The sequence below is a fragment of the Nicotiana attenuata genome, chromosome 10 (assembly GCF_001879085.1).
Source record: "Nicotiana attenuata strain UT chromosome 10, NIATTr2, whole genome shotgun sequence".
Taxonomy (NCBI): Eukaryota; Viridiplantae; Streptophyta; class Magnoliopsida; order Solanales; family Solanaceae; genus Nicotiana; species Nicotiana attenuata.
In genome coordinates this window covers 46,865,091-46,879,843 of record NC_031998.1, presented here as the reverse complement: position 1 = coordinate 46,879,843, position 14,753 = coordinate 46,865,091, and the positions used below count along the sequence as shown (strand labels likewise).

At 35.1% G+C, this 14,753-nt stretch overlaps 2 protein-coding genes across 2 annotated transcripts; one reads left to right on the top strand and one right to left on the bottom strand.

Moving 5' to 3' along the window:
- Positions 1,180-4,098, bottom strand: LOC109233455 (probable receptor-like protein kinase At4g39110). The gene has a single exon (XM_019399332.1). It carries the CDS (start codon positions 3,947-3,949, stop codon positions 1,385-1,387), a length of 2,565 nt encoding a protein of 854 aa, XP_019254877.1. The 5' UTR covers positions 3,950-4,098; the 3' UTR covers positions 1,180-1,384.
- On the top strand, positions 5,718-13,398 carry LOC109233453 (26S protease regulatory subunit S10B homolog B-like). Its single transcript, XM_019399331.1, has 10 exons — positions 5,718-5,920; positions 10,192-10,311; positions 10,745-10,881; positions 10,976-11,137; positions 11,314-11,400; positions 11,486-11,572; positions 11,672-11,809; positions 12,138-12,329; positions 12,403-12,501; positions 12,925-13,398. The coding sequence occupies exons 1-10, from the start codon at positions 5,815-5,817 to the stop codon at positions 12,997-12,999; spliced, it is 1,203 nt and encodes a 400-aa protein (XP_019254876.1). The 5' UTR covers positions 5,718-5,814; the 3' UTR covers positions 13,000-13,398.

The following is a 14,753-nucleotide window of genomic DNA, read 5'->3' as shown; positions in this document are numbered from 1 at the left end:
AAATAATTTTCAGATTATGTACAACCTGGGCCATATCAGGTAAGAGCTTCAAACGTGGGCCATTTTTTTGATGGACTGTTGGGCCAAGTAACAAGGAGCGTAATTCCCCCGACTTAAAATCTTTTATTATTGAAGATTTATCACAAACAAGATGTAGACTTAAGCACGTTAGACAACACAAGGTGGCCTATAGCTGGAAAATGTAGTCGCCTATAACCTATTACTTGCATTACTTTGTGTGAAACTAATTTAAGGATTATATTATTACTTTTTAGTTGGACCTTTGGAGCAACGGTAAAGTTTACTTGTGATTAATAGCCGGCTGTAGGTCACGAATTCGAACCGTGGAAACATCCGATAATGCTTGCATTAAGGTAGGCTATCCACATTACACCCCTTGCGGCCCTTTCGGATCCGCGTGAACGCAGGATGCCTTGTGCATTAGCTGCCATTTTATATATTTTTTTAATTGGTATTTTGTCCATGTCATTAGTATCCAATCTCCATTATGTCCTAATATTTTTGTCCTTTTCTTATTTGGTTCTAATAGATTCTCCACTATATCAAAATCGTTTTGTTTCATATCTTGCAGACATTTAAACATGCAAATCAAAGATAGAAATGCAGAAATGAGAGTAAGTTGAATATTTTTCATGTTAAAGTCCATAATCACATAGTGTTATTAGGAAGGAGATCTCACTTGAACTCGAGCATTTCAATCAATATTACCAGTGAGAAAAATGACATCCATTTGGTCTCCAACAATAAATAAAATCTAGACAAATACTCTCAAATATATAACACTCCGGTGCTTAAGGCATACCGCGTTCACGCAGGGTCCGGGGAAGAGCCGCACCCAAAGGGGTAATGGTGTAGACAGCCTAGACTAATACAAGCATTAGCGACTTCTTCCACGGCTCGAACCCGTGACCTATAGGTCACACGAAGACAACTTTACCGTTGCTCCGAGGCTCCCCTTGGGCTCTCAAATATATATTGTGATGCTGAAGCCAAGAACTCCCTTGGAACTCATGACAAAAAAAAGTACTCTGTAAAACATTACTCTATTAACAATAATGAATGATAAAATCATGACAGAAATAGTTGATGTAAATAGATATGCTGATTGAGCTTTTTAATCCATCAAAAATGAAAGAAATGATGCAAGAGAGACCAATGGGGGGGAAAAGGAAAGAATTAATGGAGTAAATTAAAGTAAATTATGAGAAACATTACATCATTCTAATAGAAGTAGAATCCAATCCTCAACTTTTCTTTCAAGCAAAATGCTGTCCATAAAAAGCTGAACTTTACTACACACATATACACAAGTATGTCATTACCATTATAAACTTTTGATTTGTCTATCAAACAAATGTGCATTTTATCTTCCATTTAAAGCAGCAAATTGAGCAAACATTGCTGTCTCTGAATTATCATCAACAGCTTGAACTTCAGCAGGATTTCTACTTTGTTGATTATCAGTAGTGGAAACAACAACAGCTGGAGCAGGAGCGGGGGCGAAAATAGGAGGACAAACTGGTGTAGCAATAACAGCTTTGTTTTCGTCCTCCGCCTTTCCTTGTAATGAGGCTTCTTGTAGTTGCAATGCATATTCCAAATTCCACAAAACATCACCCATTGTAGGTCTCTCATCGCCATAATCCGCTAAGCATTTCTCTGCTGCTTCAGCAAATTTTTTCAATGATTCCGGATTAACTTGTCCTACAAGTGTTGGATCAAGAACCTTGTCTAATAAGCCTTTTCTCTTCCATTGCATTGCCCATTCTGCCAAATTCACTTGCTCTCGTGGAAGCGCTGGATTAATAGCAGGACGAGCACATAACGCTTCAAGAAGTACAACCCCGAACGAGAAAACATCAGATTTGTCTGTCAATTGTTGTGTCCTGAAATACTCAGGATCTAAGTATCCGAAACTTCCCTTAACAGCAGTACTCACGTGAGTCTGATCCGTTGTTGGTCCGTCTTTCGATAGCCCAAAATCAGCCATCTTGGCAACGAAATTCTCATCGAGTAAAATGTTGGTGGTTTTAACATCTCTATGTATAATACCAGTAGCTGCACCCGTGTGCAGGTAATGAAGTCCGCGAGCAGCACCAATACATATATCTAGCCTTTGTTTCCAAGTTAAAGGTGGCATATCTTTTCCATATAAATGATCTCTAAAAGGACCATTTTCCATAAACTCATATACCAATATCATCTCAGAACTTTCATCACAATACCCTATCAACGACACCAAATGTCGATGCCTTAACTTAGATAACATCTGAATTTCAGTCTGGAATTCATTAATACCTTGCTCAGATTGCGGATTACCTCTCTTAACTGCAACTTTAGTCCCATCGTCAAGTTCTCCATAATATACATTTCCAAATCCACCAACACCAATAATTTCAGTTGGATCCCAATTCCTCGTAGCATCTGACAATTCAGCAAAACTAAAGTATCTACCTAATCCTCCCATTGTAGATGAGAAGAATTGACTCTTTCGCGACGCTGATGACATAAAAGTTGTATCTCCAGCATGAAGTGGAAGCAACCAAGATGAGAAACTATTCCTCTTTTGCCAATCTTGTGGTCTCTTTTGCCATTTAACAGCCATTGCACCTAAACCAACAAAAGCTCCAAACATCATTGCAAATCCAACATAAGCCACAGTTTTACTTGGTCCACTTTGTTTTTTTCCATCAACTCCATATTCTCCATCTAAACTACCCACAGAATTATTCATCCGAAATACCTCAACACCGTTCAGAATTGCATTCCTAAAACCTTGAGCATCATTAACAGGAGATACACGTACAACGAGCGGGTTTGATACCATAGATGAATCCACAACAAAATCCTTGTAAAAAGCTGTAGCCAAATGATTTGTCAACGAGGACAAATCTAGCCCAGAAATCGCCATTTTATCGTTAATATACACATTAAAGTAAAGCTCATTGAGTGCTTTGCTAATAATATCGCAGAAATGGAGACGAATCAAGTGAGAATATGTAGTATCAATATCCATAGTCCAAGATATATTAAAATTCGGAAGTGTAGTTTCTGAATCAGCCATTTTAACAGCAGAGCTATACACTGTTGGTGGAGCAATTAATGGCGAACCGCCTGATTTAGGATAGTTAATAACAGAAGGTTGTGTAGATACCTCTTCACCAGTTGCATTGTTTCGAAATTGTGAATCAGGCAACCAATTTCGACCAACTGTATCGTTCGTCGAATCCAACATTGGACCACCAACATTAAGCCTATACATTGTCACAAAATTACTTTTCGAAAGATCAAATTTTTGTGACACAGGGAAAAGTACAGGAACAGAAGTATCAAGCAATTTATCAGGGACAGTAACAAATTCAATGGCGTTAATAAACGCCACAGAACCTTTAGCTGGTTGAAATTTAATTGCGTAACGTTCATTTGTTACATCAACAATAAATTCCTTGATAATGACTTCATCTTTCGCGAATTGGACATCGCGGAGAAGGACTAATGTATCCGTTTGAACGGAAAATTTAACTGTTTTGAGATCGTATTCGTTGTATTTAAAAGGTAAGAAATGTAATCTGATCCAGTGTAATCCAGGACTAGTTGCATGAAATGTGTACGTAGCTTCGGTTGTAAATATTTTTGCATTAAGGTAAATATTTGAAGGCACAGTAAGATTTTCTGAAGCAGAAGCTGATATGTCTTTACCACTATAAGAAAGATATTTGGCTGTGTTTTGGTCAGGTTGAAAATTTTTATTCCCTGGAAGGGTAGTAGGAGAAGTGGCCCCACAATCAATAAGGTAATTATCTTGAGGGGTAAAAGAGGGAAAAGATTTTGCAGGTGCAGTATCTGCAGAATCTGATTGAGCAAATACATAAAGAAAGACAGATGGGGTTGTGGTTAAAATGAAGAAATATAACAAGAAAGTGGCCATGGCTAAAAATGAAAATGGTTAGAAAATAGGGGTAGGGGGGTGGGGTTAATCTAGGTTTTTTTCCATCTCCAGCCCCTCTAAAAATGGAAAGGGGGATGAATTTGAGAGTTTTTAATTCAGTCTGGTTTTGGCCAATATTATCGCCATGTTTGTGGGATGAGGGATTTTTGTTAAGTTTTGTTTTAATTTTTGTTACTTTTGTGGCCTTATTTTGTTAGCTTTTACGTATATAGTGGTTGAAATGGTCACCTAACGTTATTTTCTCTCTGCTCTTCGTTTTTACTTGCCTTTTTTAGAAGTTACAAACTTATTTTTAGACATCTTTATTATTGGCTTAACTTATTCTTCCCCGGAAGTTTTATTCACATTTTACCTCAAACCATATTAGTTACTATAATTAAGCGATAATATGTATTAATTAATCATGTTAAGTGATAAATATGAATATGAAAAATGTATCATATATTCATTGAATTGATGTAAATATCTCGTGTTGATAATCTATTGGCTCAAGTTCATCTTGGTCCTCTTTTTTTTTTTTTTTTTTTTTCTTTCTATTTTTCCCTTTGATTACTTGTAGTTTTCAAAAAAAAAAAATTTGTTTTATATCGAAAAAAGGATACATGATCATTACGCTGATCTTTTACAACATTTACATAGTACTTATTTACTTTTCAAAAGCAAAATACACGTATATACTCACTCTTATAATTGCTTTTTAAATTTCGTATAGAATTAAACTCTGTGAGAAACGTGTAAAATAAATGACTTCACATTAACGAAAAAGTACTGCAACTACACAAATAAGTGTGTGAAAATATTTTACAAGTAATGGATATTATTCTTTCTCCCTTTTATTTGTGACTATATTCATGTCCAATTACTTGAATAAATGCTTGAAGACAAAAATATGTGATGGAGGGTTAAAGATAAAAAAAAATGTTAGCAAATATATTTTCTTTCTTTTAAAGTAAGAGAGCATTCTTCTTTGCGCTTGGAGAACTCAGAGTTTATTATTTGTAAAACTATTTTGAGTATTTAATAGATGAATGAATTAATCTAAATAATCGCTCGCTTGATCACTTAAAATAAGCTGGCATAATATGGTATTAAAGTGTATAATTTATATATAGCGGCTAGAAAAAATAAACAGTAAATTGAGCTGGTTATTTGTATAAAGATCCTATTCAATCAGATTTCTATAACACTCGTGACTTGGCAGTAAATCTGCAAATGTTTGATAGGTGATTTGCACGAATAGCTATTTGTGGCCTTGTATTTAGAAGTTAGCCCCTTTTTCAAAATTAGATCGTGGTCTGAAATTCAAAAATGATTGCTTAGTCTGAAGTTTAAAATTCAAAACTAAAATTCAGACCACGACTCTAACTTTAAAAAAGTGGTCGATTTCAAATTACAATGCCAATTTTAAAAAAGTGGTCAATTTCTAATTACAATGTCACAAAAAATGACCACCTATTGTAAATAATGCAATCTGGGATTTCATCATTGGGTCCTTACACAAATAGCCGGTCATATACATTGTTTATTTTTTCTAACCATATACATAAATTATACATTAATTGTATACATATAGTATATAAATTATGCAAAATTTATACATCCAGTGGCTATATTAGTTTAAGCGATTGGGTGGACGTTTAGTTGTGCTTTTCTACTTAGTATTTGGGCCTAGATCCAAAACCAAACAATTGGGCTTGAATAAAGTCAAGTAGCTGAAAGGCCCACGCATTGCTACTTCTACTTCTTCCCTCTGCTGAAAAGAGAAGTGTAAAAAGATCGCACAAATTACGTCTTGTTTTCCAAGTCACTCGGATATACTCAGGCCAGTTATTGAGCAAATTCCGATGACGAGCGAGGGAGATGAGGCCGCCGTCCGCCGCCGTGCGGCATATGGGGATTACAGGAAAAAGCTCCTTCAGCACAAGGAACTAAATGCTCGGGTTGGAACAGGTAAGATTCTCTAAAATCTCAAAACCCTATCTTTGATAAATTGAAGTCGATCGAGGATTTAAAGGCAGTGGATGCGTGTGCATATGTGTTTATTTACGTAGCTATGTTCTTATATACACGTGTATAGAAAAGTTTGGGATTGAGGCGTAATAGAAAGACTAGTAGTTGATGTTTAAAGTTTCTATTTGTGCGTGTGCATAAGCTGCTGTTATATTGCATCTGCCTCTGAACGACAATAGAAGTTCTAAAAAATAATATCATTGTCCCATCAGAAAGAGTATTAAAATGCATATTTTTTAGTTGATAATCATTTGCTTAAATGCACAAAATTTGTGGTCTCCGTTTTTAGGTTTCTGGAGGGTAAGGCTAGATACTGTATGGTCTGTGGCGAGAGAGGAATTACAACAACAACAACAACAACAACATACCCAATAAAATCCCACTAGTCTGGGGAGAGTGGAGTTTACGCAAACCTTACCCCTACCCCGAAAGGGTAGAGAGGCTGTTTCCGGGAGACTCGGCTCAATAGAAGAGGCAATAATATCAGAAAAGGAAACAAAAGAAAACAAAAGAAACAAAAGGAGACAAAAGAAGGGCCTGTAACAACAAAAGATGCCAGAAAGTTAATAACATCACCGTAAGAGACAACAAATAAGTGAAAGGACAATAACACAAAAACTATGCAAAACAACAATGTGAACTCAACATAGACCGCTAACAGACCTAGACAAAACTCTATCAGACTACCCGGTACAAAGAGGGAAAAACTCTCGACTACCCCCTAGCCTACAACCCTAATGCTCGACCTCCACATGTTCCTATCAAGAGCCACGTCCTCGGAAATCTGAAGCCGCGCCATGTCCTGCCTAATCACCTCGCCCCAATACTTCTTAGGCCACCCTCTACCTCTTCTCGTACCTGCCAACCGTTCACACCTCCTAATCGGGCATCTATTTAACCTCTTGTTGAGAAAGGAATTACAGAATTCAAAAATCTTAAGTTTCTGAATGGATATAGAGGATTCATATAGCCGACATAAAATGTGATGATAGTAATGTAATGCAGCCATATTTTACTTGTAAGTGGTTCCTGCTAAAGTCCTGATGTCGAGAATTACTGATGCTAGAAGAGCTTAGCTTATGTTGGAACCACCCCAACACTTGTTTCAGTGGTTGATCTGAGATTTTTGTTGCATTACTAGGAATATTTCCTTGTGCTTATACTGTGATATTGCTTTGCGTAGGAATAAATCAACAGTTAAAGATCAGTGGTAGAGCCATACTTTTCACTAAGGAGGGTCAAAATATAAAGAAGTAAACACACACAAAAGTCGAGGGGATTTAACATATAGTACATATACATAAAAAGGAATATTTTACCTAGCCACGCAGTGTAATTTCTCGATGAAGGTCAATTTGACACCCCTTAGCTAAGGGTCGCTCCGCCAATGCGTAAGATAAGAAGGAAAGAAATAGAAGATTATAGAATTGATTTAGAGCAATGCATAATGAGTGCCACTATAGTGTGAAGGTCTCTAGAGTTTCTATTTGTTTTTGACATTAGATGTTTGTCATCCAATGACCATGCTTTTCACTTTCTTCTGGTTAGCAAACTGATAATATCTTGCTACCTAGGTGTCTAACAAATTTAGAGCCTCTAATACCATGTGAAAAGGGAAAAAGCAGAAAGAATAATTCTTATTTAATTAGTTGTGATAATAGATAAGAGAGATTCTTTATATTGGAGTCTTGATCTACTTACAATATGCGAAGCTATTATTCTCTATTTACCAAAAGGCAAGTACTCAATCCATTCCAATTTATGGGAACTTGTTTGATTAGGCACAATTTAAGCAAAAAGAAGACTTTTGAAACGTGTGGTTTAAAACATTTCATAACATTTGGCTGGCTATAATGCTTTTGAAACTTGCAGTCTTACACATGCTATTACAATTGTGTGGCTATACCAATGGAAAGTTTAAGATAAATTATTTTCAAATTTAAATAGGGGTCATTCTTTCTTCTTCACATAAATTGAAATAGAGGGAGTAATTACTATCTTACGTTGATGTGCATTGGCTACATGTCGTGAATCTACACATATTTTAACACATAATATCATTGATTCACTTGACTTGGAAGTTTGAACAATGAACTGAAGAAAGTGAGCACTAAGCTCTATTCTTGATCATACACAAGTCAATTTGAATTGTCAATTTATGTGGTCTGTCTGGTTAACAATCATCATATAGCTACTAGCTTACAACAATAAGTTTTCTGAGCTCATTAGTGATTTCATGTTCAACTAGAAAAATATCTCAATTCTTTGACTTATCCTTGTAATAAATAAGCTAATAATGGAAAGCTTTGTTCTTGTCCTACATCTTGCAAATCAATCTGAAGTGTAATTCTGTAACCTGTCACAGTCAGCACATAGCTTATTTTCTGTTTCCTGAAGAATCTTACAGGTCGGAAGCATTGCAACATGTTTTAAACTAAAAAAACGTCTTGCCTTTGTATGATGTGTAATATAACATCACAACCTCTCAGAACTTCTTATAAACTCTTTAGAAAGTAATTCCTTCCTACAAATCATAGCTTTATTGTATCTTTCTGAAAGAATAGTAATAATCTGAAATATTGCAGCATAGTTCTCTCGCCATTGGACAACAAATTCTTGTTTTGTTCTATAAAGCAACATCATAAGTCTAAACCTTAGTAGTATATGGAAACAGTTGAATAGCTTACCCAGTGTTCCTTTTTGAAAGGAGGTAGCAAAGACTTTTCTTTATAACTAGTGCTAGAACCCGCGCGATGCGCGGATAATTTGACGGAATATTAATCTTATAAAATTATGATCAATATATTATAATATTTTAATAAATATTAGTTACTATTTTATTATCTAATGTAGTGTACATAAATATAATAAAATCTATACAAAATCAAAGGACACAAAGCATTATAGTAATCAAATAAATTATTTATTCCTTGTTTATTCTTTATTAAATTAGCAAGTACTTAATACTATATATTTACTAATGTGATTTTTGTATTAGTTTGTCAATTGGCTTAATATTTTGATACTACTTCTCTTCTAGTAGAACATACGTATATATTCTGGAAATATAAATTTTTATACTTATGTTATACGGTTTAAGATTCTTCAATTATCTAAATTTATCAATAATTTCTTGAGTGTTATTTATTTCTATTTTGTTTATTAATTAATTTTAAATATAAATAATATAAAATTATCTTTATCCACCTCTCTTCGTACATTCTTTTCTACTATAATATTTGATTAGTTTTTTCATTTTATATTTTACTGAAAATTTAAATATTATAATTTACTTTCCTAAATTATAATTTTTAATTCATCAAAAGTATAAACATATTATTTTTATAAAAAACGTACTAATATTTTTAACAATTAATAAAATGTCTTTTATATATAATATATTATCTTATATATAATATCCTAATAGTTTCTTTATATTTTTATATTTTTCATTATAAAATTATGAGTTCTATTTATTAACTAAATTTTCCTACATGAGCAATTTAATTCGTAGATGTATTTTTACTATATCATTTGATTTTTTTTAGTATTCTTCATTATGATTATTTGTTTATTATGATTTTAGTTATGTGAATATGTTATTTTTATTTTTTTATTATAAAATAATTTTAAAACTCCAATTTGAATGAGTAGAATATTTTTTTGTATTTTCGTTTTTTATTGATAATTATAAGATATCTATATTTATTAATTAAGTAGTGTAACCAATTAATTCAAAATTTAAAATTCAAAAAAAATTAGTTAGAAAAGTAGTTTAATTTGTCTTAACAATGCCACTTGGCTTTTTGTAGTTAAGACACTTGTCTTAATGCGGTGCTTTTGCTTCTCCTATTCTATATAGATAGATTCTCCGCTGTAAAATTTCTGATAGGCCAATGATTCTGGTTTTGTCTGTATTTAGTGTGCGACTTCCGTATAATCAATGAGAGCTTTCATGCGCTTTAACCAGATATCATCAAATAACATCGGGAATTGAGATGAAAACTCAAAGCAGCGACTCTGCTTTGTTATGTCTAATGATACTGTATCATCATGTTCTCTCATTTTATCTATCTATTTGTTTGTTTATTTATTTTTCTGTAAGATGCCAAGCAATTTATCATCCAAATGCAAACAATCTTTATTCTATGTCTATTGTTTTTCGTGTTCCATGGTTGTATAACTGATGCTGGTTGTAAAATTGTACACAGTGAGAGAGAATTTGCGAGCTGCCAAAAAGGAATATGGTAAAACAGAAGATGATCTGAAGTCGCTTCAGAGTGTTGGGCAGATCATCGGAGAAGTGCTTCGACCTCTAGATAATGAACGCTGTAATACATTTTTTTCTTGTATTTCCTTTGTCTTCAATTTGAGATCTATTGATTTTAAGGAGTTTAGCCTCTGTGCGCCCATCACCAAAATAAATGATGCTGAAGTGGGGCCCTGAATACGAATTTTCATTTGTTCAACTAGAGAGTCTGCTTCTGAATGTAACATTGTGGTTTTGTGCATCAAAGATATCAGTGAGCCAGTGACAAGTGGTGCTATTCATTGGTTGAATCATGCATACATTTTCAGTGTGTACTGCTTATTCGTTTTTGTTTCTATTCTCTTAGCTATTGACCATGCATTAGCATATTCACTATTTGTTCATTTTCTTATTGCATTCTGTTTGGAATCAAACTATTGACCCGGCTTACTTCCTTTATTCTAACAAGTGGAAGAAATTTGTGAGACTAATTACAAGCATGTAATATCTTTCAGTGATTGTGAAAGCCAGTAGCGGTCCAAGGTATGTGGTTGGCTGTCGCAGTAAAGTGGACAAGGAAAAACTGACCTCAGGCACTAGAGTAGTTCTCGATATGACGACTCTTACAATCATGAGGGCACTCCCACGTGAAGTTAGTATATATTTCTGTGCTAGTATTGGGAAATTTATAGAGAACTATTACATTTTCCCCTCCCCGAATTCCTTATCTTGAGATTGTCTGACAGGTTGATCCTGTTGTATATAATATGCTTCATGAAGATCCTGGCAATATAAGCTACTCTGCTGTCGGTGGACTGTCAGATCAGATCAGAGAGCTGAGAGAATCAATAGAACTACCTTTAATGAACCCTGAGCTTTTTCTCCGTGTTGGAATTAAGCCTCCAAAGGTACCTTGTTTCATATAATTCAACCATACTCATGTCTCTGGTGCCTCCAAAGGTACCTTGTTTCATATAATTCAACCATATTCATGTCTCTGGTGTGTTCTTCATGGTGTTGGCATGGATGAAATTGCTGCTGCTTTTCAAATCTCTTCTGATGCTACCAAGTTTATTTGTCTCAGGGTGTTCTTCTCTATGGGCCTCCTGGGACTGGCAAGACCTTGTTAGCCAGGGCAATTGCTAGCAACATTGACGCCAATTTCTTAAAGGTGAGTACTAGAGGTTTTGGTTATTTCCTCCTTTCTTAAAGTACTTTGTAAGATGGGTGTTTATTCATAGTTGGTGAAAATGCAGGTAGTGTCAAGTGCCATTATTGATAAGTACATAGGTGAGAGTGCGAGATTAATCCGGGAAATGTTCAACTATGCTCGTGATCACCAAGTAAGGACTTCAAAGATATCCTCTCTGGGTATACTAAATCCAGTGAACCATTTTGGTACTGCTTTAAAATGTACTGACAAGTTTTGTCTTTGTTTGAAGCCTTGCATCATTTTCATGGATGAGATTGATGCAATTGGTGGACGTCGATTTAGTGAGGGAACAAGTGCAGACCGTGAAATTCAGAGAACGCTCATGGAGTTGCTTAATCAGTTGGATGGATTTGATCAGCTTGGAAAGGTCGTTGATCTTAGTTGTATATCCCTAAGTAGCTATATTGGGAATTTCTGTAGATTAAAGATCTGCAGTGTGCATAGTACATAATTTGTACTCCATACTTCCTGTTCCTGGTTCTCGGCTTCCAAAATAATAAAAGATATCCTGAAAACTTGATTGCCTATCATATATAGACATACTAAAAAGAGAATGTTGCTTAAATCAGGAGAGCGCATATGGGTTGTTTGCTTGAGTAGGCTTTTACTATGGTGTTCCTCTGGTTTTCCACTTTATTTTTTTAAAATAAAGATTTCATTAAAGCTAAGTAGGTGTGATTTTATTCTGCTTGCAGGTAAAAATGATTATGGCAACAAACAGGCCAGACGTTTTGGACCCAGCTCTTCTTCGCCCTGGTCGGTTAGATAGAAAGATAGAAATACCCTTGCCTAATGAACAATCAAGAATGGAGATCCTCAAGATTCATGCTGCTGGAATTGCCAAACATGGCGACATTGATTATGAAGCGGTTGTTAAGCTTGCTGAGGTGTGTACTAGTGATGCTATGAAAATTAGTTTGCTTGTGTTAGGCGGAGTTATGACAATGTGTTTTTCCTCAGGGTTTTAATGGGGCTGATCTTCGTAATGTGTGCACTGAAGCTGGTATGTGTGCCATACGTGCAGAGCGTGATTATGTCATCCATGAGGATTTCATGAAGGTATGTCTGATTCTTCTTTCCCGTGTTTTCAATTAGTAAGATGGTAATTGCCTAGTCTCAATGAGCTAAAAAATTTGTGGAATCAATTGACCTCTTAGAGTTCGTCACTATAAGAAATGTACTGTTGGTGGTTGTCCTAAGGAAAATATGCCTAATAGAACTTCTATACATGGATCAGAGATGTTAAGAAAAACTATTTTTGATTTCTGTTAACTGCCTTAGAGAGGATGCTCTAAATTTATCGCATGAAGGGATGCACTAAGAAAAATCTTCACGCGTCAATGTTCACTTCTTTGTACCTTGTTTAGGAATAAATCCTTTTCTGTTTTTCTTTTATTGAATTCATAGTTATTTCTGTTTTTTCAATTTTCTTTTCCTTTCCTCTTCCATTGCCTGAGATGAAGTTTCAATATTTCGCTACAGGCTGTAAGGAAACTGAATGAAGCAAAGAAACTTGAATCAAGTGCGCACTACAGTGCTGATTTTGGCAAGGAGTAAGGGATTTCTGCGTCTCTGTGATATTATAACTCCAAGGAGCTATTAGACTGGCCGCGATCTTTGGCTGTGTTCTCGTCCTACAATTGTAGTTGAGTTTACTTGTATTGCCCATCTTAAGAATTATGTAAAGCATGTTTCAAGAGAGCATCCCACACCCAGTCTATTTCTTTATTGAGCGCAGAATCTTTTTTCAGATTTTTTTTCCTTTGTGGTATTTAATGGACGTTAAGATGAAGCTTGGTCGGTATATATGCTATACCGTGCTAGCTTGTGTTACTGAATTCTGATTCATATTTTAACTACCAAATGCAACTTAACAAATGAGTTTGAGTTGCAGTCAGAATTAGAAATTTTAGTTGCTGAAGGTGATTTTGAGTGAAAATCACGATTTGAATTAAATATTTGTTGCCTTATTACAAGTTTGCAGTACAATCGAGGTAAATGTGTAACGGCAGTCTAGGTTCATTTGATTGCTTTTGTCGTTAGGGTCATTTGTTAGAAGTTGATGTGAACGAAAGAAGCAGAAAGACAATTATTTGGTAAAGATGATAGAAGAAAGCAGTCTCTCTTTGTGTTTTTCACAATTTCCCAAATACAGAATGATAAGAAGTACTTAAAATCACTCACTTTTAGGTGTGGAAAGTAAAAAAATAAGCCAAAAGTTAAAAGTTGGATATTACAACTTACGGCTTTTAACTAGGGTGGGCATAAAACCCGAAAAACTAAATTCTGAACCGGACCGTATTAATTTGGTATTTCGGTATTGGTTTATTCGGTATAATTCGGTACCAATTTTTCGATTATTCGGTATTTCGGTACGGTTCTCGGTATTGAGGTTTCGATATTTCGATATACCTAAATACCGAACAGTTAGAATGGATTGTTAAACATTAGTCTTAATTTTTGTAATAAAAGACAGTAGCTTCTCCTTATGGAATGAGATGTTCGTCCATGATTTCTAGAATATCATGGCAAATCTTGGACAACTCCTCTTTTACCTTTCGCCTATATCCCTTAATCAACTTCACATTGTTCTCGTTTCCTTTTGACTCTTCTTTCTGCTCAATGGAAGATATAATACGCCAAGAAACCTTCAAGCTCCAATAACATTCTTGTAACCAACAGAAAGCATTGAGTTTTGCAACTTTCTTCAGATTCTCAACTATTTTTGAGAAGCAATATGAATCTGAAGTTACCAAACAGAACAATGGTGCAAAGATTTTTATATCTCATTCCCAGTACATAGTTTTGTCTTGCTTCCGTAGTTTTATCATAGAAAATGATGTCTGCATGTGAATCAGAATAACCTCCCATGGACATGTGCTATTCTAATTTTGTATGCTTCGTATGTGAGGTGTTTATTTACCGAATCTAGTATGCAAATTGCCACTCCTTCACCGAATCACTAGTGGCCAGTGCCACTGCTTGTCATGTCAGATAGGGACGGTGCGATACCGAAACCGTACCGAAATCGTACCGAACCGAACAAGAAAATACGGAGCCGTACCGAACTACTTTGGTACGGTATTTGGTATGCATAAATGATATACCGAATAACGAAGTACCAAACCGTAATTGTAAATGCCGTGCCGAAGTACCGAACCGTAATTATAAATGCCGTGCCGAAGTACCGAACCGTAATTTATAAATACCGTACCGAAGTACCGAACGCCCACTCCTACTTTTAACTTATAAGCTACGTTTTAAAAGCCAATCCAAACACCCTCACATTGTCTCCAAGTTTTTTTCCCTTG